Below are 27,729 nucleotides of genomic sequence, written 5' to 3'. Positions count from 1 at the left end.
TCATTTTACTTTATTTTTACTTTACTTTTACTCTATTTATCTTTTTCATTTTACTCTCTCTCTTCTTTCTCTATTTCTTTAGTACTCCACCAGATTTAAGTTGCCTGAAGAAAAAAAAAAAAAGAGTATGAAATCATCTCACAATTAATAATTGTTACTAGTGGCGCTATCTCCTTCTTCTTTTTCTCAAAAGAAATTGACTTCACTTGCAAAAATTAGAAAAACACATGATCAAATTAAAAAGGCAGAATGGTCTGGTGGACCCTTGTACTTGTATCTGTTTGTATTGTGAACCCTTCTACTTACCCTTTTATCATCTGGACCCCTGAACCCATCCAAACCCAACATTTTAAACACTTTTTTTGATGTGGTATGGAGCGTGTTGCACAAACACGTACACGTTGGCCAAAAAGAAAAAATAATAATCCACGTATGATATTATATTTCATGTGGCAAATGACTCACCTTAAACTAAGAATAGTTCTAACTCCGGCGAAATTTCTCAAACCTTCGCGACTTTTACACTTCTCCTCAGGCTCTTCTCCTCTTCTCTTCTCCTCTCCGCGACGTTCGTCTGTGATTTTCCAAACCTTCGCTCAGTTGAAGCTCAATTCCACTCCGATTTTCGTTGTAAGTTCTTGCCTTTTGCGTTAGTTCTGATCTTTTTCATTTCCTCGCGCGTATCTGTTTGATTTTAGGGTCGATTGTCATTCGATTTTCTGAAATTTTTTGGGGATTTTACTTTGGTTTGGATGTAATATTATTGTAATATGCTTTCTTAGTTGATGTATGACTTTGAGTGACTTCAATGACATATTTCGTGAATTCGAGTAGATTCTAGGGTTTATTCGTAAAATCCCAATTTCGACTAAAATTAATATTTTATTTCTAGTCAATTGTCTTGGGTATTGATAGTGTTAGTGGAGCATTATTACAGCAATTATTGTCATGGTAAGTTAATGGCTTTAACTGTTACAACAATTCATTTTTTCCTTTAAAAAATTAGGGATTTTTGTGTTACAGTCATGGTTAGTTTATGGTTTAACTGTAGTTATTTTTTTTTACTTTACAGGCATCGTAAGGTAATGACTTTAACTATAGTGACACTTCAATTTCACTATGGAGGATGTTTTGTATATAATCCTACTTTAAGGTATGTCAATGGAATCAGTAGTGTTGAAAAGATTAAAATAGATGTAGATGTTGTTTCATAAAATAGCAATGGAGTTGGGTGTTGAAAATGTTGAGACATTTGGATGTAGATTCAACAAGAAGGGTACTTTTTACATGTTAAATACTGATTCTGATGTTTTAAACTTTCTGAAAGGTTTGAATGGTGTTGATTTTGTTGATGTATATGTTGTACATCCTATTAGTATACCTTTAGTTGTAGAAGAGATACTTGTATTGCCTAGCACTAATGTTGATGTGTCCTCGTTTCCACAACAAGATAATGCTGATGTGTCCTCCTCCCCACAAATAGATAGGGCTGATGTGGTTTCATCTCAACCATTTGATGAAAATTAAAATAGGGATTTAAACCAAAATCAGCCCCCTTTAGTTGAAGAGCAGTCCCATTTAGTTGAAGAACAATCCCATGCCCCTAAAGTTGAAGAACATTCTGATTCTGATTCACTTTATGATATTGATGAAAATATTGATGATTTGAGTGATTTGGATGAAGAGTTGCTTCAAGCTAGGCAGTCTAATATTCAAGAACAAGTTAAAGAAAAGACTGCTAGAGTAAATCTAGATGAGATACCATCTAGTCATATAGGTATAGATACTGGTTTTGAAGACATTTATAAGGAGAAGAGGGGGAGATTTGTAGGCAATTTGGGTGGTGATGACCCTTATTTTGATAGCTCTGATCCTGGTAGTGACATTAGTGAAGATGAAGGGGATCCTATTGAGAATGATGAAGTGGTAGATTCAACACCTAAGAAGGAAAGTACAAAGATCTACTTTGATCCAACTGCTAAAAAGGTTTTATTTCAACTGTATATGGTATTTTTGAATCACATAGAGTTCAGAGAGGCACTGCAAACTTACTCTATTCAGAAGGGTGTTAATATTAAGTTGAAACCTAATGAGAAGGAAAGATTAAGGGCAAAGTGTAATAAAAAAGGTTGTCCTTGGCATATTCTTAGAAGTATTGATGGTAACACCGGAAATTTCAGTGTTAAAATATATTTTCCTGTCCATAAGTGTTTTAACAGAACAAGAAACAAACTGTGTACCCCAAGTTTGGATTAGTAAACATTACAAGGAGAGGATTATGAGTGAGCCTACCATCAAACTACATCAGATTCAATCTTTGATACAAAAGCAATATGGTTTGTATGTTAGTAAGACAAGTTGTAGTAAGGCAAAACTGAGAGTTATAAATGAACATATGGGAGATTTCAGAGAGGAGTTTGCTAGGTTGTATGATTATGCTGAGCAATTAAAGACCACAAATCCTGGAACTACTGTATCTATTAGGACATCCAAGAACACAATTCCAGGAAAAGAGGTGTTTATGAGCATCTATATTTGTCTTGGTTCCTTAAAAATTGGATGGAAAAAAGGGTGTAGAAGAATTATTGGTTTAGATGGTGCATTTCTTAAAAGTGTATGTAAAGGTGAATTGTTATCTTGCATTTTCAAAGATGGAAATAATCAGATGTACCCTATAGCATGGGCAGTAGTTGATAAAGAAACCAAGGACACATGGTCTTGGTTTCTCAAGTGCATCAAACATGATTTGGAGCTTACAAAAGGTGAAGGACTAACAATGATGTCTGATATACAAAAGGTATTACTATATTATTTGTTAAATTTATTTCTTCATTTTTTGGAGTAATTAATATTTAACATTGTTGTATGTCAAATGTTCTTTGTTTGACAGGGTTTTCATCTTGCACTTATTGATGTATTGCCAAATGCTGAAATTAGATGGTGTGCTAGGCATATATGGGCAAATTGGAAGAAAGACTGGAGAGGTGAAGAAATGAGAAGAAAATTCTGGCAGGTTGCCAGGGCATCATTTGAGGTATTTTTACAGTCCAAACTTGATGACTTGAGTGAGTTAGAAGTAGGCATTGTAGAAGCTTTGTTAAAGTATAACAAAGAAGCATAGTGTAGGGCATATTTTAAAGAACATAGCAAGTGTGATGTGGTTGAGAACAACATGTGTGAGACATTCAATAGTTGGAAATAAGAGTCAAAGTTATGGAAAGAATGAATCACATGAGAGAATTTTCAGAAAAATGGATTACTGATGTAGCACCAATGGCTATGGATATTCTTAGAAAAAATGCTGAAATTGCAAATAATTGTGAGGTAAAGTTTAACGGTGATCTTGGCTTTGAGATTCATGATCCACCATATAAACATGTTGTTGACCTAAGAAAGAAGGTGTGTAGTTGTAGGTCATGGCAATTAAAGGGAATTCCTTGTGGCCATGCACTTACAACAATTCATTATAAGGATTGGGTTGTTGATACATTTGTTGATCACTGGTATAAGAAGGAAACATACCTGAAAGCATATAATAGGTTTATTCAACCTATGACAAACATGAAGATGTGGCTAAAAAGTGATAGACCAGTCATTGAACCACCTGAAATTACAGCTATGCCAGGAAGACCATGAAAAAATAGGAGAAAAGATAGTGATGAGCCACTTAAGAAGAAGTTTGGAAAGGCTACAAGGAAGGGAAGAAAAATGAAATGTTCTGTGTGTAAGACTTTTGGACATAACAAGAAAGAATGTCCAACTCTGATAAGTTGTGCTTTGATGTCTCTTTGTTACTGAATTTTACTCTTGTTATACTTTTGACTTTAAAATGTGTTTGTAGAAAAATGTTGTTACTGGAACAAGTGCTGCAACTTCAAATGTTGCTGCTGGAACAAGTGTTGCAAGTGCTGCAACTGCTGGAAGCCAGTCAAGTGTAAATGCAGGTCCAAGTGCAGGTCCAAGTGATGTCCAAGTGCAGGTTGCACTCCAAGTGTAGGTCCAAGTGCAGGTCCAAGTGCATGTCCAAGTGCAGGTTGCACTCCAAGTGCAGGTCTAATTAGTGCTCAACAATCAACTTCTTGTGCAGGTGGCCAAAAAAGAAAGACTAGCACAACTTTGAGAGGTGGTGCAACTCTTGCATATAACAAACCAAGACCGAAAAAAGCAAAGACAGTTGGTTATGATCTCTTATTTGGATCAGGTGGCAGTGTAACTGCGAGTGTATGCATTTTATCATTTAAACACATTAAATTGCTTTAATTAATATTAGTTCATCTTTAAGTTAAGATTTTTGTTGTTCTCTCAGTCTGAAAATACTGATAGGGTATTACATAGTGCTACATTGTCAAGTTCAACTCATACCAATATTGATCTTGATTACAAACCCAATGGACTAAGGTGGAAGGGAAGAGCTGCAATTACTCAAAGGCAGATACTGGAGCAGAGTTACAGAAGCACTCAAGGTGTTACGACCCGGGAGCACCCCCTAGTTGTAACCGGCGTACTCGACCTCGAAGAAGTCTAATACAAGCCTCTTAGCATTTATTCATCGCATAGACACAAAAACCATAAGGAATTTAAAACTTTTTTTACCAAGAAAACATTTCATAAAAAAAATAATATATATATATATAGCAAGCGGAAGACTTTCTAGACTTTATACATGATGTCTCAAAACCATCTACTACTTTAGAGTACAAAATTCGGGACTAATCCTGTACACAACTTAAACAATACTAAAAAGACATAAAAGAACATATTGGGTATTGTCCTCGAATCTATGAGGACTCACCAAGTCTTCATCTTCAACACTTAGAAACCTATCAAATAGCCATGACATGTCATCATCTCCAAATCCCTACACTTTAGTCCAAAAATGAAAAGAAAAGGGTTAGCACAATTAAGTACTAAGTATGGAGACCATGCAAAAACATGCCAAAAAAGACATTTTCAAGGAAGTAAATGCTTTCATATCATTTGATAAAACCTTTCATTTACAAGTATAAGAGACATAATGCAAGTCAACATTAACATATAAGACCATAGCCAACCATACATATACTCAACATATGTCCATATACAACTCATGCTTAACTTTAAAAGAACACATGTCATTTCATTACCATAGGACCTCTACCTAATATAACCTTAAGACATACTTGAGTGAGACAAGAAGTGACTGCCCATACAACCTCTTCAACAACACTTAAGTGTTCCCCAAGATTACCTTAGATAAGGACATTTCATTTACAACATAACATCAATAGGCCAACATTCTTTAAGAAACCATATTTGGAGACATTCAAGCACATAAGGGGACTTTCACATAATAGTCCTTAGACTTAGGAAACTCACTTTAGTATCTTCAAAGCCTACTCGTGCCATGTGTAGATAGCATCTCATACTACTACCTACACATTGTAGAACCTATCCAATAACTAGAGTGCACATTCCACATTATGGGAATAGGCATAACCGACATAGACCATACTAGCTAGGTATGAAATCCGGAGTTTATCCTACTCCGTGGAGGTTGTTCTATTTGCCAAAGGTAGAACTAGTAAGCAACCCATGTAGGCACATGGTTTAGGAGATGTCCAAAGAAGTTCATTGTGCATAATCTCATACTCAACTAGGCCACCTTCCTAACCACATCCACTCGGTGCTAGCCTTATTTCCCATAGAGTATTCAATGACATATGTACTTAGAGAGGGTTCCTTTTCTAGTTCAACCAACTCATAGTACCTCTTCCCAAGAAAGTCCCCATGTCTTAGTCATGGCCAATCAAGGTTCATAAGGATAGCTCATTTGACTTTCTTAGATAAGGATTATCATGCCGTTCCGGCTCCATCCATCTCTAAGTCTATCATCTCACTCAAGAAGGGAATTTCGCCCTAAGGCCCATCCTTCAAGGTTATACATTTACTTAGGAAAGCTAGACTTATGAAATGGCACAATTTCTTAATATTGTCGATTCAAGTCTTGGCCTAGAATTCCTCTTTTAGCATTTATAGAAAGGGTACCATTTCTTAGTTCTGCCTATTTCACACATTCATGCATTCAAGACTTTAAGTAACAAGGAGGGACACTTTAGTCTACCAACCAAGTCACAACATTTTCATTTAAAGATACTTCATAATCCAACATCATTTCATATATATATCATGAGAAATCATACTTTAACTCACAATGCTATCCACTTTACATAGGATCATCACAAGATCACATAAAACTCATTCACATCATACCTTCACATATAGCTTCATATAAAACTCATTCACTTCATACCTTCACATATAGCTTCACATAAAACTCATTCACATCATACCTTCACATATAGTTTCACATAAAACTTTACATATAGCTTCAAATAGGACTTTACATATAGCCTCATGTGTGTATAATAATACAACAATATAATAACATTCACATAATGCCCTTCATGGCCTCAATTCACAATAATACAACAAATAACCACCTCCACCAAAGGTGGATCAAACCAACCAATAACAATTATATTAATACTAAGGATCAAGCCATCTTACCACCCTTTTCAAAAGCCATAAGCCACAATACTTAATTACATGCCAATTATACAATATTTATCAAGTTTGATCAACTTACCCTCTTTCCATGGCTATCTTCATCATCCTCATATTCCAACAATTAACAATACAATAACAATGATAATAACAACATTCAACTATACAAGCTAAGCTAAGCATAAGCCAATAATCAACATGAAGACCAATTTACAATTTTGCCCATTCAAGGCTAACATCCCACATCCTTCAATTCACTAACAATTCTTAACAATTCCACATAGATAAATACATATATGAACAGTCCATAACAATCTACACAATAATCGTCCATCAATTACACAAAATCAATACACCCACTTTAGGCCAAATTTAGAGAATTTGAGAAGACATGGGTTCATGGGGATTTCTTTCTAAAAACCATTAATAATCATTAATAACCATATAAATCATCATTTAAAACCTTTTTATGCAAGAACCCATGCTAGAATCGAAATAGGTTTTTGTGTGTATTTAAAAAACCTTGAAAACGGTTCCTTGAAAGAAAGAATAATCAAGGATAAGGATCCCCATACCTCTAAGTTGAAAACCCACGAAAATTGAAGAAGAAGCACTCGAAATCTTCAACCCTGGCTCCAACTCCTCTTCTTTCTTGAGTTAGAGAGAAATATTTGAGAGAGGGAATGATTTTGGAAATTCTAAGAGGAGTGAATTAAATGAAAGGAATTGGGTCATAAAAAGGTCTTATAGTTGCTAGGAAAGGAAAAGAATAGCATAGGGTCAATTTTGGAAAAGGGCTAAGGACTCATAAAGTCTTGACTTAAAAATTGTGCCCCTTCCCGTCTTAGTTCGCCCTTTGCTGCAGCCTGACAGTGCTTCATATTTCGGGAATAACTTTTTACTCCAAGGTCGAAATTGGGCAAACTCGGTGGCGTTAGAAAAAGGACTCAGAGACCTTTAATTGGATAGGTAAAGGTCCACCTAATTCATTTTGAGCTAAAAGATATGACCATTTAAAGTTGATCCTTACAACTCACTAGTTCAAATGACTAGTTTCCGGACGTCACGGTCATTTCTCATCACTTCATCAAGTTCCCAACTCCAAACTCACATGTGAGGCTCTAGTTTCACTAGTTCGTTTTTAGGGTCGTCACACAAGGCACACCAATCACTCAAGGCACACATTAGATTTCACTTGGTTTAGCTTAATGACTTGAACCCAACATATTTATTTTTATTAATGACTTGATCCCAATTGTTTTGGTTATGCTATTAGGAAGACTTTGTTTTTGTATATGAATGGCGCCTACATGAATTTGTGTTATGTTGCTATTAGGAAGACTTTGTTTTTTCTGTATGAATTTGTGTTTGAATGAAGTTGCTATTTAGATTTCTGAAGCAAATGCAGTCCATTTCATTATCAAATAACACCTAGTACAAATTAATATATCTTAAAAATAACGGCTACAAACCAAATAACAACAATCACAATAACAGTGATATCAATACTAGTGTTTGATCCTTGTCTTCCTTGCCTTCATTGTCTTCTATGTCTTCCTTGTCTTCTTTGCCCTGAACTCGTTGATGGATTCTTAATGTTGTATTGTTCTTGGCATGTTGAATCACTTGCATCAGCCCATCGGAAGAATCCACACCCATTACCGGATGAATATTTTTGGCAACCCCAAAACATTCTTCCAGGATTAGTTGGTGTTCTTGATGTCTTTAGTTCAGCATATATTCCACAGTAGCAACATCGAACCGTCATTGTGAAGACCAACAAAATCCAACCAACAAAAATACAATAGAACCACACACAAAAAAAAGATGAAACAAAAATACAATAGAATCACACACAAAAAAAAGATGAGTAGATCGAAGGAAAAAATAAAGGCATCAAAAATAAAAGAGAAAAAAATTTGAAGAGACAAAATCGAGAAAAAGAGGAGAAAAAAGCTCAAATTTGTCCAGCAATGGTGTTTGAGTGAAAATAAAGAAGAAAGATGGCCTTTAAAGGTCAAAATCTTACCGTTAGTGCCTTTTTAAGGCTTCTCACGCTCTTACCTTGTGTGTATCACACGCTCTATGTGGAGTCTTTCCACATCAAAAAAAGTGTTTAAAATGTTGGGTTTGGATGGGTTCAGGGGTCCAGATGACAAAAGGGTAAGTAAAAGGGTTCACAATACAAACAGATACAAGTACAAAGGTCCACCAGACCATTCTGCCAATTAAAAATAAACACTTTTCCATAGCCAAGTGTTCATAAGTTCAAGCACAACACGAAATTTAAAAATATAGAGAAAACCCAGTTGAGTAAATAAAACTAACAAAGCATCAAGGTCAAAATTAGTATCTTTTACAACTAATTTTTTACTACTTCAACTACAACAACACACAAAATTGAAGAAATCCAGATCCGAATCAGATCCAAAAGTTGATTACTATATAAGTATATCAACATCAAATTCTTTAACATGAACAACCCAAATAAAATTTCTCCTTTTAGATTATTGTAAGCCAAATCAATATGCTCAAGACTTCGATAGTTGGCAAACTTTTAAGGATTTCACCAATTAAATTCATATTTCATTCTTTTTTTTTAATCTTTCCACACTCCAATAATATTCTCATTAGAGAAACCCATTAAATACCAAACCTAGATATTCAAGATTGGCTATGTTATTGTGTTTTACCGGAAAAATAAAGTTCATATGCATATATAAGATCTATAGCTCCATCAAATTTTCGGTTGGCGACGGATATCTCTGATAAAATTGCTCCACAAAATCAAGATATTGAAGTTTTTGAAGCCGATGAATATCCAATGGTATGAGACCCACAAATTAATTTTGAAAAAGGTCCAAATATTGCATGTTGAAATAGTTGTATAAGAAAATTGGGAACTTAGATTAAGAAACTAAAAATTTTGAAGTTACAGATGGAACTTGGAGTTTCCACTTCAATGGCAGAAAATTTTTAGTCAAAGAAAAGGATAGAAAAAGGAAAAAGAAAATAAGAAACCGGCTGAAAAAGAAAAGAAAAAACATAGAAGGGAAATAGAATAAAGAAAAAAAAAATTCTATTTTTTATATAAAAAAAGTACCATATATGTTACGTGGCACCGCGCGTGCAACACATTGCTTACCATAAATATGGGTGTGACCTTTTAAGGGGCAATATATTCCACTTTTAAAATGTTTAGGGGGTAATAGGACCCCCGTAAAATATAAGTGTGTAGTTGAGAATTGACTAATAGATTGGGGGTTCATTTGACCATTTTCACATATTAAAACTAACAACCTGACAATATATTGAGTTTATATTATTACGCAGTGGAAGTAATCAATCAAGGGAAAATGTATGAAATATCAAACTGTTAATTCAAATTAAATGTTATAGTCATAGTTTATTTTATTTGTAATTCGCAGTAAACATCCCTTTTTTTGTCATCTGATTTGGTATACAAATGTATAAAATGTGTTTGTGTTTGTATAAAGCGAGACCAAAGTGTATATACAAATACAAATACATATATTTTCGTTTTATACACTTATAATTATACAAATACAGATTTTATTATACAAATTACAATGTATAAATGAATTTATACAAAACTGAACAATTTGTATAAAATTGGATGTATGTAGCGAATTATACAAATCAAAAGCTCCATAGCAAACATAAAATTTGCTATGGAGCGCAATTATGCAAACTATAGCTATAACATACAAATATGATTTTTATGTATGTTATATGTGAAAGTTGTTCATCAATTAATCACACTAACTCATCTATTTGATTAAAGAAAAATTCTAAAAATATCTATTTTCCAAATCATGTAAAACACCATCGATTCAAAAATCATTTTAAGAAAAAGCTGTTTTTATAAGTGAAAAAAAATCCTGACGATCTCATGAATTTCAAACTAAAAAATGTAAAACTTCATCTCGGACAATAGCAATGACACTGTCATATATTCACTTTTTAAAAGTTTAAATTTCGAAAATCATAACAATTATCGATATTATGGACTTATCGAAAAGCCCATCTATATATATCATGGATTTATCGGTAAGCCCAAATAACATCTTTGGCTCTTAGACGTGAGTTCGCTAGCCCATAGTGAACATATGGGGCCCAAAGCTCAGTCAAGAGATGGGCTTTTCGATAAGTCCATAATATAGATAGATGGGCCCATGAAAGCTCCACTTGGGCAAGTTTAATGGGCCCAAATGATCGAAAGGCCAGGCCAATTCGCAGCTTTCTGGCTGTCTCACCATTTTCTTTCGGAGAAAGTTACGGTTATATATCGTTCATAGTTTATCAATATGATCGAAATATACACAACATATATATTATAGGTATGCATATTATGTGTATAGTATACGCAAATATAGTTTTAAGTATACAGAAGCTATACACTTTGTACATATTTTGTAAACTAGATGATTGAATGGTTCAGCTCCGTAATTTTTATGTGATAGATCTTTACCAAAATAGTCTTCCCATGATTATTTTGTTTCTAAAACTAAACAATAAGCATTGATTAAATCGTTAAAATATAACAATATGGCCTCTCATTTCTTATTGGCTTATTGATCTACAAAGAGGTGTTTGACATAGAATTATGCTTGCTTAAATATGCGCATCCTTTTTTTTTCTTAATGAGAAATATGTAATATAATACCTCTAAGAAAGTCAACTTCCTATTACAATTTTGACCAATGTAATGCTTTTCACGTCTCCTATTTGTTTTATATTCTATTTTTAGACATTTAAATTATATACACACGTGTTTTTTTTTTTAATCTATGCTTCATGTCAACCCAAGGAAGAAAAAAACCAGAATTTGTATTAGTATATGCACGTTTGTCTCTTTCATTTTATTTTATTCACCTCAATTGAAATTAAAGTGTTGGGAGTAAATTCAATTATGCAGGGCAGGATCAGTTAAAATTCAGGGGTTAAGTCTCAATCAGTCTCACTCGCCCAATTGTCATCCTTATTTACTTGAATATAATTATCAAGCTAAGAGTTAAATCTTAATTATAGTACAACCAACTATAGTTATGTTTTACACTTTTCGGTATATTAAAGCACAAATCGATAATCTATATACCTCAAAGCTCACAAGTTAGGGCTAGCTCAAGTGGTTGAGTATCTTTATCATCCACTCGTTAACTGAATGTTTGAGTCACCTACGTTGGAGATGAGTGAAAACGCTATTGATATCAAGGGGTTAAAAAAAAGCTTATAAGTTGTAGTAACTAAAATAACTAACATTGAAAGATTTGAGATAATGTGGGTGACCCATTTCAACTTATTGTAGGATACCAAACTTTTTATCCAAGATCCAGGTTTTGACAATTTGGTACAATTTGGGTCAGCTAGAACTAGTTTGGTTGATATTGACTTACAAAACACAAGTAGGCCAACCCAAACCACCATTAATAGGGTAAATTTTACGGATAATTATTTTTCTCCCGATAAATAAGATAATCAATTATTATGGAGTAAGGAGTTTCAAATTCTATTGATATCAGCTAGTGTAATAGGCTCACCTTTATTTCTAAAGAGGCTTTACACTCGGGTTGATGTCTACTAAACGAGTGTTAGTGGTTTCCTTAATTTACGTGCTTCTTTATCTCGACTTAGGCTTCCTTGATTCGTGAGATTGGTTGATTGGATGTTTTTGGCCTATAATCCTTCCTAGGAATAAATTTTAGGAAAAATTAATGAAATATACGTTTTATGTTTCCTTTATTTCCAATATCTCCTTCATTTCTAAAAACCTCTAAAATCTTTTATTTCTTTAATGTATCTGAGCTAAGCTACATATTAATGTATCCGAGCTATATATTATTTATCCAATTTATTTTATAATGTATCTGAGCTACATATTATGTGTCCGAGCTAGTTTTTAATGTACCGAGCTACATATGTATCCGGTTTATGTTATAAAGTATCTGAGATACTCTTTAATGTATTCGAGCTACATATTATGTATCCGGTTTGTGTTACTTTTTAAGGGATTAATATAATTACAAACGAAAGAGGGATAGATTATAATTTCATATTAAAACTATGTCATTCCTCAAATTTATCCAAACTATGACGACAGATAAATGCGTGATTAGTTCCACAAATCTCAATAATAAATGGACAATGGCTAGTTTTCAAACATGGGGATTAAAAAATGGTCAACTAACAATATTTCCACCCATTAATAATACACCATTATGACTTTTTATTTATTTATTACTATTATTTCGAGTTTAACAACCATTTTGAAAAAAAAATTCAATTATTTCCTCAACCAAACAACTCTAGAGAAAAGTTTCTTTATGCAAAAACTGAAATCACCTCTGTAATTAGTTTTTAAACATTTGAAATAAGTGAAAAATTTATTTCTGATGATGTTAAATTAAAGGTCATGCTAATATTCCACTCTCAAGGATATATGAGAGATTTTAATATTAACATGACCTAATTTCTTATATATGCGGGGCTAGAGACAAATTTATGGTTTTAATTATAAAGATTTTTAGTAATAAATTTATTGTATTGTTGTAGTTATGAATCAAAACCTTATATTCATTAAAAAATTTAATATAAATCTATATGTCGAATACAAATTTTTGAGTTCAGATAAACACATAACAAAAATTCTACATCCACTGAAGCTAAACTTATTACATTAATATCTTTCTTACTTACAATTTATAAAACTAACCTCTATGTATTTCAACCCCAAAACAAGTCAGATATTAAAATAATTACGACCTATACTATATGTGAAACCATAAATTCTATAATCTGCAAATTTCTCAAACACGTTTTTTTTGGCATCTTTAACCTTGTCACAATCATCAAAACCCCAAGTCTTTTTAAAATATATATATATTTTTGATGAAATAAAATGGAAGCACTAAAAAATACATATTTGTGCTAGGAAGTAGGATTTTTTTTACGTTTACGCGGATTTGACTCGTTTAAAATTATTGTGAACTCCAAATACTAATGAAAAGTCATAGAAGTTTCCAAAATATGAAACGACTTAATTCATTGGAGTGTTTTGACCACTCAATATTTGCCCTGGTCCTTTTCATACCGTAGATATTTTTTGATTTTCTATTTGGTGTTCGATATCTATATTGGAGTCTAACTAGGACCTCATTTAAGGATAACACTTTTTATCCAAAAAAAATTATACTCAAAGCTCGAATTCGAGTCTCGAGACCTATATTTTCATACCGTAGATATACATTTAAGTAATTAGGTTAACAATTACTGTCCATTTAGGTTAATTTATTCTCAGTCAATGACTTCATATTTTGGTTAAATGTTAATTTGTCGAATTCCAATTTGTCGTCGTTTTTTTACCCTGTCATACTCCAACTAGTTGTGCCATCCTTTTTTATTTTATCTACTATTTATTTTTTTTCATCTCAATTTATGTGTTGAATTTTTCTTTTTAACCTTTCTTTGAATAATGTCATACTTTTTTATTTAAAAATAATTTTAATTCTCAATGGGATGATTCATGGACACATTTTGGATCAAAAAGTACTGTTTTATTTTATTTAAATTTTGTATTCAATGGAACAACGCCATATAGATTGAAACAACAGAAGTAATACTTTTTCATGTGTGTTAAAAGAAGTCCATATTTGCAAACTAGAGAGATGATATAAGATTGTGTTAACGAAAGGTAACGTAAATATCAAATAAAATAGTTAAAGTGTGTGTAAATTGACCTACTTCCATTTATTAGTTGTTTATCGATAACCTAAGTTTGAGAGAAAAGATAAACTTTTACTTTCGGTAAAATAAATCCTTTTGGATTGAGAAGAAGAAACCTACGACAGAAAAGCATTTCTCAACCAAAAAAAGAAGAAGTAGATTGACTTTGAAGAAATGTTTTGGAGTGTAAAAGTGCGCTCATAATTATTGAAACCTCAACTCTTAATAAGCAAGCCAACATAAAGTGGGATCCAGCTTCAAAGTCAATGCTTCATTGCTTTATTTTATGGCTTTTTTTGATGGAGTGAAATTTTGGTTAATCTTGTAACAATTTAGGTTCTTTTGCACTACTATGAGATGAGTAGAATACGGGGGTGTTTGTTATTTTCACCTAGTGATTTCGGGTTTGAGTATTTTAGGAATAGAAAAAATTCTAATAAAAACACTTCCAGTCTTTCATGTGATTTACTGAACTTTACGCAATACTAGCATGAATCTGATCATTAGTCAAATTCTAAAATAAATATCAAATACAAAATGGAAAACGAAAAAATATGATACCTATTGGCTACAAATAATATTTTTTTATATTTATTTACAATGATTTGGTCATTAGTTTTTTGAAATATTGATAAAAATAACATTTATAAGAATATCAAATGATCGATGTGAAATCCATTAAGGTTAAAGAATTAGTCTATATTATTACGATGCTCTCGATTGATGATTATAGTTCAACGGACTACTATGGTTTATAAGTATTTCAAATTAAATAATGACTTTTAGTAACAATTTTAAAAATTTATCTAAGTAAAACTCACATTCAAATACTACTTTGAATTTCAAATTGTCCTTTATTTTCAACTTGAAAGTTGACAATCCACCCAACTACTTGTACAACACCCCTCCCAATATCTTCACCTTTGTCAACTTTTACTTTTCTTTTTCCGTTTTAAAATCCATTTTCTTCTCCTCGATATACGTTACATTATTATTACATCACTCATTTTTTTGCTTTTTCTTTCTTTTTAAAGACAATTTAAACCCCCAATGATTCCTAGGTTTGAACTACAACAATTATTTTATTAACAAAAAGATCAACTTGACCAATTAAAGAAAGAAAAAAAAAAGTTACTCTAACTAAAATAAAGATAGTATACGCAAAATCTAACAAGAAATTATGTCTTTCAATTGTTGACAATTTGTACAATTTGTTGAAATTATCCCCAAGTAGATTTGAGAATATTGTGTCTACTCGTTAAGGGTCCTACAATGTTCATTTGGTGTAAGACAATAATTATTTTTTAAATATATTTTTTAATATTCTGTTTTATATTTTGTCAAAACTCACAAGAGGAAATTTTAACAAGAGTACAAAAAACGAAAGTCACCCAAAGATACAAAAGGGAAAGAAGAAAAAAGAATCCCATGTGAGCTGTGATCTAGCTAGCTATACTGTGATTTTGTGTGGTTTTAATTTCAAGTTGACGAAGACTGAGCATAACAAGACACCAATAGGTCCTAAAAGACTTGTAAGTATTGATTGATCGAGATTTCTTCATTTTTAAATAGTTTAAAACGTAAATTTACTAATGATAAGAGTATGCTTAAGATAAAGTTTTAACGGAGGATAAAGTTATTTAACTTCTCGTATTGAGGGAGAAAATCTAAGTCAATCTACTAATGATAAGGTTATATTTTAGGACCAAACGCAAATGAGGGCCAAAGTTACTCTATTTTCCATAATTCGAAATGGGGACAATGCCATTTTATTTCCCATAGTTGAGGACTTGAGGGATAAATATGAGCAAATTCACTAATGATACAGGCATATTTATGATCAAAATTCAAATAGAGGGAAAGGTTATTCTAATTACCATAATCATGGGGCATTTATGACCCTATTTTCATGAATTTAATCGAACTTAACTTTTTGAAACATAACATGAATATGTATATGCTAAAAAAAATACTTATTGTATTACAATCTATTTGATATTATTTGATCAAACATATATTTAATGAATTTATTTGTTGATGTTTGATTATGGGTCTTGAGAAATAATGAGAAGAACATATTTTTTAGTATGATGAATACGGAAAGGGGTATAAAAATATCCATAAATTATATGAAATTGAATAAATATGTCTTAGTTAGTAGTTTGGTTTTAAAATGTCCCTGTCCTCGATGATTTGGTTCAAAAATATATGTTTTAAATAAATATGTTTTTTCTTTCTTTCTAAAGACATTCTTTTTATTAATCAGAATCTTTTTATAAGAAAATGTTTATCCTACTTCAATTTAAAAATAATCAAAAAATAAAAATATTTTATATATATGACATATAGTATCAGTTGAAAAAGTACATAAAGTTATTATGTTTTGATTGATAAAATGATAATAAGAAAGAAAAAAAATTACTTCCTACATTTATGTTAGTTAAAATGATTTTAAAAGAAAGATAACAAAAATAAAGTTATTTTCAAGGTTATATTTTTATTAGGAATATGATGTGTTTAAAAAGAAAAAATAATATTTTTCACCCATCTAATAATAATAAAGATATTTTAAAATTAAATTATTAGTAGTAAAGATATTTTTTAAGGGAAATTTGTATAAAATAACAAACTATTAATTCAAAATAAATGTTATAACCACAGTTTTATTTAATTCTAATTCGTAGCAAATACTTTGCCATTCGCCTCTCTCCCTAGAAATCTCGCTCGCCACTCTTTCTCGCATCTCTCACTTTATACAAACACAAATGTATAAATTGTGTTTGCGTTTGTATAAAGCGAGAGAAAAATGTATATACAAATACAAATACATATATCTTCGTCCTACACACTTATAATTATACAATACAAATCTTCCCATGTCTAGTTCTTTTTTTCCATTTATTTCTTTCTCGCTTTATACAAACACAAATTATACAAAATACGATGTATAATTGTGTTTGTATAAAGCGAGAGAGAGATTTGATATACAAATACAACAATTTTAACTCGATTAAATTGTATACGAATTCAAATTCTATGCAGATATACTAACACAAAGAACATATAGTATAGAAACACAATTTTCATAAACACAAACACTGGATTTATACAAATTATTGCGATTTATACAAATTAGATGTCTGCGATTTTATATTATCAAATGTTGCCTACGATATTAATACAAATCATGTTTGCTATGGAGTACAAATAACAAAATTGTAGTCATATAGCGCTAATATGATTTTTATGTTTGCTAAACCTAAAATTTACTCATTTTTTAAATCTTAACTATGAACAAAAAAGGATTTTTTTAATTTAATTTTACCTAATTTAAAAGTATTTTTTACATTTTAAAATAATGAGCAAGTAAAAATAAATGCATAAGAGTAGGTTTTAAATATCATATGCCTGTAAAAATAAAAGAGACTTTATGTATACCCCATATGGACTTTTGCATTAAAAGATGTTAAACAGTCAACTCTACCTCACTGGCTCCAACCTAACTCTCATTTTACCATTCATTCATCTAACGGCTCATTACTTCCTTTTGACTTTCTGCCTCCTACATCCTCCGTCATCTTCCATTTTCCACCGGTTTACCCGTTAACCGGTCTCCAATTCACTAAAAAAAATACTATAGTCAATGCCCTCTTTTTCTTTCCTACAAAGAAATGAATAATTAACGTGGACACATATCATTGGCTTAATCCTTTAGATGTTGTTTGGAGTTATGGAGTGATCTAAAATAAGTGATAGATATTTGTATGACTATAAATCATTCTATTAAAAATAAGATAAGTATTTCAATATTAAATTTTATTAAATATAAAATATACTATAAATTGAGGCAGAGATCATAACTAATTTATATATTAGTGATATCTATAAAAATTTAATCAACTTACAAACGACCCCTTTATAAGCTATAAGGTCAAAGTTTAGTCATTTATATTTAGATCAATAAAGATTGTGATATAATAACAAATTAAAGCTTTTAAATTTGAGATTTAGATATGAAAAAATCTTTTTAGTTAAATATTTTGAATTTTAACAACCATATATATTTTTTGTTTGATTTTTTATTTAGTGTTCGATATCTATATTAAAATTTAATATTTTTAATTAAAAATAATATAATACTTATCAATCCACCACAATTCTCGTTGTTAATTATAAATAGTATTGATTTTGGTTAATAATCAAAGGTTTCGATTTCAAAATCCAAATATCCGGTCAAAAACAAAAAAAAAAAAAAGTCATTTATTAAGATATAAAGGTACAAAATAAAAGTAGAGAAAAAAAAACAAAAGAAAAAAGAGAAAAAGGAGCATCATAAGTTTGACTCTCTCCCTCATTGATTAGAATAAGAATTTCCTCCATTTTCTCTCTCTCTTTTTTATTTCTATATCTTCATTATCTTCTACCCCTCTCATCACTCTTTCCAATCTTCTTCTTCTCTCTGTTCTATGGTTTTCTAAACATGGCTGTAGACTTAATGACTAGTGGTTACAGAACCGATAATTTTTCATCAAAAATGGAGGAAACCGCCGTACAAGAAGCTGCGACCGCCGGACTTCAAAGCGTCGAGAAATTAATTCGATTGTTGTCTCAATCTCATCAAAATCAACATCAACAAAAGCCGAATTTTCAAGATTCGTCATCTTCTTCTTTGGGTAATTCCTCTGTTTCTGCAGATTATCAAGCTGTAGCTGATGCTGCTGTAAACAAATTTAAAAAGTTCATTTCTTTACTTGATAAAAACAGAACTGGTCATGCTAGATTCCGCCGAGGCCCAATTAGTTCTCCTTCTCCTCCTCTTCCATCAAAACCACAACAATTACAACAACCCATTAAGAATCAGAACCCCCAAATTGAAGAAATCGAAAAGCCCCAAACTTCAAATACCAAAATCTACTGTCCGACCCCAATTCAAAGATTGCCTCCGTTACCTCATAACCATCTTCAATTAGTGAAAAATGGGTCGATTGAGAGGAAAGAAGCATCAACTACCATCAATTTTGCTTCTCCGTCGCCGGCGACTTCGTTTATGTCATCGTTAACAGGGGAAACAGAGAGCTTACAGCAGTCTTTATCTTCTGGGTTTCAAATAACAAATCTTTCTCAGGTTTCATCCGCCGGCCGGCCACCTCTTTCTACTTCTTCATTCAAAAGAAAGTGTAGTTCCATGGACGATACTGCTCTCAAGTGCAGCAGCGCCGGTGGGTCCTCTGGCCGTTGCCACTGCCCAAAGAAAAGGTAAAAATCAACCCCAAGATTCCATTTTTATCACTTTAAATCCATAAATATACAGATCTTTACAAATTTATGTGAATTTTAACTGATTTATTGATAATTTATTCAGAAAATCAAGAGTCAAAAGAGTAGTAAGAGTCCCTGCTATTAGCATGAAAATGGCTGATATTCCACCTGATGATTATTCATGGAGAAAATATGGTCAAAAACCCATCAAGGGTTCTCCTCATCCTAGGTAAATCCTCACTTTTTTCGCTTACTTGATGATTCGAACCCATAATTTCATATTTAATTTAAAGGGTGTTTATCATTCGAGCAACCGTATTGATTTTGATTTTGAACTTTTCCAGAGGATATTACAAATGTAGCAGTGTACGAGGATGTCCAGCAAGAAAACATGTAGAAAGAGCATTAGATGATCCAGCGATGTTGATTGTTACATATGAAGGAGAACACAATCATTCCCATTCCATTACAGAAACACCAGGAGCTCATGTTCTTGAATCTTCTTAAATTTTAATGATAATCAACGGCTCAGAACTTCTTTAGAAACATGAAGAGTAAATCAGCACCGTCGATCTAATGGTCAACGCCTACAGAAAAAAAAAAAAGAGGCAATATTTGTTTAATTTTTATTCTCTCTATGTATTTGTCGTTGAAATACTTTTGATTATGCGTGGAAAAAATTTGAAAAGAAGATAGAGAGCTCAAATTGTGGATTTGGTGGAAATTGAATCATGCAAAAATTTAGTGGGTACTTTTTTTTTTTTTTTAATTTTTAATTTAATTTAATTTAATATACTATACATATCATGTTGGAAGATTTTTTTTTTCTTTGTTTAATTTTATGATTTGACGTTTAATTATTTATACACGTTAGGTTGGTTCTAGCAAGGAAGTCCACTTATTCCATCTTCCACTAAAAAAACAATTAAAAATAAATTAAAGAGTTTTGGCTCCTACCATAATAGTTAGTCAATGGGAATTAAGATTAAAGAATTTAATCAAGTTGGGATTAGTCTAATCAAGAACGTGTCGTAAGTGAGACGTTTGACAAACTTTAAGTAATAGTATATATATATTTTTATAAATATATAATTAATGGGAAAATGGGTGGGTGTTACATCAGTTTGGACTTTTTTGAGGTAGTGTTGTTTTTATTATATTATTCAAATGTATGGTCCAGCTAATTGTCTAATAAATTATTTTTGGCTAATTTGGAATAATAATTGAGGGGAAGATGTTGGTTCGAGATAAATCTTTTGAAATTAATATTTGTGGATTGACTCAAGGGACAGATAACGATTTGGGTGGTGTGCGTGGGTCACAACTTGCACAACTTAATGTGTATAAATATTGCAAAGTCAATATGGAAACACTAATAATTGAATACAGACAGAAAAATGTTTGGTTGTTTGATAGCTAGTTTTTTGGTGTTTATGCTGATGAATAAAAGAAGTATAAAAAAAATTGTGAAATAATTGAGATGCGAGTAAATTGACTTTACAAAGAATTTATTATTAATGATTTATTGTGTTGGATTCTTTTTTCGTTTCATATTAATTATCTATTTTATTCTCTATATGCATTTTAAGAAGTATTTGTTGGATAATTTTACTAATTTATCTTTATTTATCAATTAATATACTCCTTTGAGAAGGAAACTTTTGGAACTTATAAAATTGTGTAGGCTTCCAAAAAAAATTGTTGGGGTAAAACGGATATTTTTTAATTAAACTTATATTGGTTTGGTAATTGAGGAGTACTCCCTTCGTTTATATTTACTCGTTTATGTTTGACTTGAGACATTCTTAATTAAAATAGATACAAAATGATAAATTATCTTTTGTATTTTCAAGTAAAGCGGATGACTATTTTTAGTATATTGGACAAATAAAAATGAATGAATGATTAAAGTAATTTGAGATAATTATTTTTAATAAGGTGAACGACTAATATGAAACAAATATAATATGGTTATAAAAATATTTAGTGGATCTTTGACAAATTTGAGCATAAAAAATAGAAAATAGAAATAGTATTTTGTAATAAGATGTAGAAAATGGATCACATGTGGAGAGATGAACGTGCCCTATACCCAAGTAGATAACTTTGTCTGGTCAAATTACGAGAACCCTCCTTTACATGGTACTATTTGGTATCCTATGCTATATTCTTGGATTTTTATATGACTTTTCTCAAATTATGTTCAAAATTAAAAGATAAAAGTCATCTAGGTTTTAATTGTTTGAATTAGTTAATTCTAGATGTTTTTAAGTCCAAAAAATATTTTAAAGTTAATGATGGACCCTTTCATTTGGTTGAGCCTACACTGATCGTCATACTAGACATACCAAGCACATAAAATAAAATACGCAACTCAGTAATCAATTATTATTTGATTTAGTCAAAATTTGAGTATTTGACTACATGAAACCATGAAGACTTGAACTATATATAAAATATTTTTAATAACGTAAGATAATTTTTTTTCTTAGGTTATAAGTTAATCCTAACAAGAATGTGTGAAAGTGAAAGTTAATATTGAAAATTTGAGAGTCAGAATGAGAACAGTATTGGTACGTTGGTTGGTCAAATTTGGGCTTTAGTGGTGTCCTCTTTCATTGTCGGAACTGGCGATGGGTCAATTTCTTTATATAACCATAAAAGGAATTCAAATATTTGGTCGTTTGCTACATTGTAATTTTCAAAATTTGACTACTTCGCCACACAACGACGAAGTCAGAAATTTTATCAATGAGGATACTTGACCCGTATACATTGTATTATTTTTTTCAATAAAGAGTTCAATTAATCAACGTTCAACGTAGCTATGCCCTGGTACATAAGCACAAATTCTTACAGTCTTGCAATTGGCCTAGTCAATTTATTAACCAAACTCTTCTACCTTAATTCAACACTTTGTCATTGCTTTGATCTATTTGAATAAATTAGCCCACAACAGATTCATACAAGTGAGCTAAACTAGTTTATACTCGAAGAATTAATAACTATTATTGCCAATGGGCCTATCAGCAGATTCAGTTGCTCATCATAAGGATTCTTAGGCCCATAGTTTAAAACAGAAATTCAAGGCCCATTATCTCTGTATGGAATTTGATTAAAGTGGATCACAAATCACACACAAAAAAGCCTTCTTAATTGATTATCTCATATATATCACCAAGTCCTTCTAATCCAAAAAATGTAGAATGACAAAGCAGACCATATGATTAGTTATTGATTCTCATGAAAAATAGGTTCAGATGAATGCAGTAGTTTATATTAGGAAATTCAATGAACATACGTAGATATTTTATTACTGAATCAATAACTAAAACGAGCTATGAGTTCAACGACAAATTCAGTTTAAATCTCGACTTCGCCTCTTCTAGTAGACTGGGTGGGTTGCAACAAAAGCTGATAGTTACAGCCTTACAGGAACAAATATTGACTGGATTACAGGCGTTCGAGTTAGTATTTAGTACAAAAGATTTTACTAAATATTGAAATCTAGTACTAGTGGCCAAACAGATAACCAAAAATGTCAAAAAGGTAACATGACATCTTTATGTGCAAGATTTAATAATGAAAAGCATTATGGTCCCTCGCCACAACCAAAATAGTGATCCATTCATTGTTGCTTCTTTTTGCACGGTCTCAATTTTAAAAAAAACACTCAGTATTGGTTGGTTAATCAAGTTGTTCTAAGAAAATTTAGAAAAATAAAGTTTTTCTGTGTGTTTACCTTTTTATATTCTGAACCCTATTAGTGAAAATTCTGGTTCCGTCACTGATGACAGAAAAAGTAATTTATTAAGACTATATAGTATTTGATGATCTGTTGGTTTGTTCTCTGTTTTCATTTTCTTAGTTTTGAGAAATGATGAATAGTACTATCAAATTTCTAATATTTTTCTTCAGTGTCACAACAGCACAACCACTAAAGGGACAGAACCAATTGATTTTTGCAGATCAAAGGCTTGCTATAGTATACCCCATTATACAAAAATTCAAGAATATCATCTCTGCTGATCCTCTAGGTATTACAAAAACTTGGGTTGGTCCAAACATATGTAATTATACTGGTTTTTATTGTGAAAGTCCTCCAGACAACAATTCAGCAATTGCTCTTGCTTCTATTGATTTCAATGGCTTTCAACTTAGCGCGTTGACACTTGATGGCTTCCTTGATCAGCTTCCTGATATAGCTATTTTTCATGCTAATTCAAACAATTTTGGTGGGACTCTGTCTCCAAAAATCGTGAATCTTCCTTATCTCTATGAACTTGATATTAGTAACAACCAATTTTTCGGGCCATTTCCTAGTCCAATTTTGGGCATGAATAGCTTAAATATATTGGATATAAGATTCAATTCTTTCACTGGATCAGTCCCACCTCAACTGTTCACTAAAGATCAATTAGACGCACTCTTCATCAACAACAACAATTTCATGCAGATGCTTCCTGATAACATCGCGACCAGCCATGTCACATATCTTACTTTAGCTAACAACAGATTTTTCGGTCCTATCCCACATAGTATTTCCAAAATCTTGTCGAGTTTGTCTGAGATTTTGCTGCTTAACAACTTGTTAAGTGGATGTCTTCCTTACGAGATAGGATTCTTAAACGAAGCAATAGTCTTCGATGCTGGCAATAATAGACTCACCGGTCCACTTCCATTCTCATTAGGGTGTTTGGAAAATGTAGAAATGTTGAATTTTGCTAGAAATCAGATGTATGGGATAGTGCCTGATGTGATTTGTGCCCTGGGGAATTTGGCAAATTTATCGTTATCCGATAACTATTTCACAGGATTTGGGCCAATTTGTTTGAGATTGATAGAAAATGGAGTGCTTGATTTGAGGAATAATTGTATTCCTGGTTTTCCATTTCAAAGATCAATAGCTGAATGTGTTGCATTTTTTGCTTACCCAAGGTACTGTCCTCATATGGCTACATATACTTATATTCCTTGTTGGCTTTCAAATTTCAAAACACCTCCTCTGGATCTCCCTGAATTGGCTCCTTAGTAAGGGCAACACGGTGTACAAAGCATTCTGTGTTAGCATGGTTCGGGAAAAGCTCCTTAGAAAATTCTGGTATTTGATCATATACATACATTTCCCATATTTGCGATCCTTTTGTTTTAACTAAATCAAGCTTGTAATTTCAGTTGAACAGAGTGTGATATCTCATAATAATTTGTAATCTCTGTTTATGGAGTATGGTTCAGTAGTAAATTTACGTTACTTTTATGTTATGGGAAAGATACTTATATAATATGCTCTTAATTAAATGGCAAAGATGAATAGAGAACAGAAGTCTCATTGAATGATTACTTATGTAGTTAAATTATATATACCATAATAGATCGAATTGAATTAATTTTGTAACGACCCGTCTGAGGCTGATCTAGCAGAAAATTTATATGTCGGAAAGTTTTCTGGCCCAAATTCTTTCACTATTGACTTACTCATAACGGCCGTTACAAATTCTGAAGTACTTCCTTCATGTGCATGTCAAGGTATCGCAAGCAAAATTATCATGAAACTAGAGTTTTAGCAAAGCTCAACACAAACACATACTCCAAGAGACATAGGTTCAGTTCATGATATACTGGCAGGTCGCACATTCTACTCTTCTCAAATCACACTCACGAAATTACGAGGGATATGTTATGGTTGTAGGATAAAATGTGGAATTGTTTTATCCCGCATTTGTTTATAAGATTTTTGTGTATCTTATCCCACCAACCAGGCAACCACATGAGTAAAGCATGACACAATTTCAGCTCATTGTGCATATATTCTTACATTTAATTAGTAGTACCACCTAATTATAATTCTGGAAAATACTAAAGTGTTTAAACTAAATTATATTTAATGCACCATCGACCGACTATTGCCATGGCGTTAGTGCAGCGGTGGTGGATGTCCAGCTCTGAACAGTCCATCAGTAACAATAACTTATCATTTTATTATGTATAATTATCAAACAGCTTTGTCATACAATCACTCTTTCTTTGTTTTCAATGATTTTATTTAATTTGGTTAGTGGACATATGATATAAACTAGCTAGCAGGAGCTAGAATGTACTTGGCTTTTCCTTAATATATGATATACCCCCTCCGTATCAAATTATATGGCAATCAATAAAATTAATCTTTGAAGCCAACATATTATCTATAATATATGTTAACGGTTTACTTCATCTAAAACCTTTATCTTTCTTTTACCCTTAATTAAAAAAAGGCTGAATTAGTTAAGAATAAATTTAAAAAATAGCTATATATAATTTGCTTAATTACGTCTCATAATTACATGTTAGGAGGGGAAAGAGACGAGCGAGATTGGGAGAGGGAGTAAAGAGACGAGCAAGCGGGAGGGCAAAGAGAGGTGAGGGACGAATTATATTTGTATATTTGTTGGATAATTGTATATATGTAACTATTATGTGTATGTATCAATGATTATATTTGTATATCCGCGGGATAATTGTATATATGTAATTAGTATGTATCAATGAATACAATTGTATTAACAAATACAATTATATCAATGTTGTATCAAGTTCAACTTTTGTATTTGTATAATGATTGTTTATCATTTGTATCAATGTTGTATCACTGAATACATGTGTATTTATATTTTATATCACTAAAAAAGATATGTATAGTTGACACTTATCTTTTGTATTTGTATAATTAGTTGTTATCATTGGTATTTGCATAACGGAGTGTTAAAATTTGTATTTATATTGAGAGAGAGGCGAGAGGGGGGGAGGGGGGTAGAGAGAGGGGACATATGCGAGTGAGTGCAGAGAGAGGGGACATAAGTGGGTGAGTGCAGAGAGAGAGGAAGAGAGAAAATAACTACTATAAATTGTATTTCTTTTAAACTATAGTGATGTATTGTAAATACATATCACATGTTTGTTTAATTACCTAATTTTCCAATAAGTTGTTAGAAGGCCCATTTTGATTTGGGTCTTGTCTTGGGTGCAATACTATATATAAATGTATTGGTTTGAAGCACAAAGGCAAATGAAGATTCTTAAAAGCTTCCATGTATAAATCTTGTCGAGTCATTAATCACCATTACTAAGTTGAACTAATCTTTTGGGTATGCTGCTGCTGTTGAATCTTCTTAGCAACTTCATAGAATACATCGATTGTTTAATAATTGTAAACAAAGGTAGAACCGTTATGTGATATGCTTTATTTGAGTGTAGGTTCATTAGAAACAATTTATCTACCTTTACAAGTCAGGAGTATCCTAAGTATCTCAATTATTCAAGTGATGTTTCGTTTCTTTTTCAAGTTTCAACAAGTAGAATGATTATTGAGTAAAAAGAGAAGAGAAATCATGTCTTGACATGTCCAAATTCCAAAAAAACAACACATTCATATGACAAGCCCAATCAAGAATGGGCCATTAGTCAAAGCATGTATAATCTTATCACTGGACCATGAATAACAGTCCTACACTTCTCTTCATACAGCACCTAAAATACTAGATGGACCACTAAACAATTCTCCTACAAATTTGGTTAACAACTTAAATATAGCAAAACTTAAACATAGTAGAGTAACAAATACGATCCACAAAACGACAAACCTTGTAATGGACTAGATAAATCGTCTATTTTGTGTAATTCTAGATGTGAAGCAAGTCGATGTATCTTATTATTGGTGAAATTGAATACTTTAAATTCAACAAATCCTCTCTTCTTGAGAAATAACTAATATGACAAATCTTTTTAACCATAATTGAATTTCCATATCTAGCCTTCAACTTTAAAACTATACAAATCAAATCAACATAAGTAATGACGCAAAATATTTTGAAAAGTTAAACGAAACACTAATTAAAAAATAACTATTTGACTCACCAAACAATAACAGATCAAATAAAAACACTTCAGATAAAGCGAAGCAAAGAAAGTAAATATTAACTCATAAGTTAAACTTATTTACACTATACGGAAATGTAAATTGATAACCAAACAAACAAATACCATATATTTGATATATGTACTGAATTTTATAAACAACAAATTGAAATACTACTCCTGCCAAACACAGTATACTAATCATGATATAATTTTAATACAATGAACAGTTTATTTCAAAACTACCCCTCAGTAATGACCTAGTGAGTAGCCTAGTACTATTGAATATGA

At 31.6% G+C, this 27,729-nt stretch overlaps 3 protein-coding genes across 3 annotated transcripts in view; 2 read left to right on the top strand and 1 right to left on the bottom strand.

Annotated features, from left to right (window-relative positions):
- The window catches only part of LOC125811425 (WD40 repeat-containing protein HOS15-like), a 286,140-nt gene extending 267,648 nt beyond the window's left edge, over positions 1–18,492 (bottom strand). Inside the window, exon 1 of the mRNA XM_049490908.1 lies at positions 18,489–18,492. The gene's annotated coding sequence lies outside the window, so the exon portion shown is untranslated. The remainder of the gene's footprint in view (positions 1–18,488) is intronic.
- Positions 18,493–18,606: 114 nt separating this feature from the next.
- LOC125811678 (probable WRKY transcription factor 7) lies at positions 18,607–20,296 on the top strand. The gene is made up of 3 exons (XM_049491207.1): positions 18,607–19,542; positions 19,649–19,774; positions 19,890–20,296. The coding sequence occupies exons 1-3, from the start codon at positions 18,767–18,769 to the stop codon at positions 20,050–20,052; spliced, it is 1,065 nt and encodes a 354-aa protein (XP_049347164.1). The 5' UTR covers positions 18,607–18,766; the 3' UTR covers positions 20,053–20,296.
- Positions 20,297–23,378: 3,082 nt separating this feature from the next.
- On the top strand, positions 23,379–24,615 carry LOC125811657 (uncharacterized protein At4g06744-like). Its single transcript, XM_049491184.1, has one exon. The coding sequence runs from the start codon at positions 23,423–23,425 to the stop codon at positions 24,575–24,577; it is 1,155 nt and encodes a 384-aa protein (XP_049347141.1). The 5' UTR covers positions 23,379–23,422; the 3' UTR covers positions 24,578–24,615.
- The last annotated feature ends 3,114 nt before the right edge of the window (positions 24,616–27,729 follow it).

The sequence above is a fragment of the Solanum verrucosum genome, unplaced genomic scaffold, assembly GCF_900185275.1.
Source record: "Solanum verrucosum unplaced genomic scaffold, falcon-dt-bn FXZP01000235.1, whole genome shotgun sequence".
NCBI classification, from domain to species: domain Eukaryota; kingdom Viridiplantae; phylum Streptophyta; class Magnoliopsida; order Solanales; family Solanaceae; genus Solanum; species Solanum verrucosum.
This window is presented reverse-complemented; position numbering and strand designations above follow the sequence as displayed.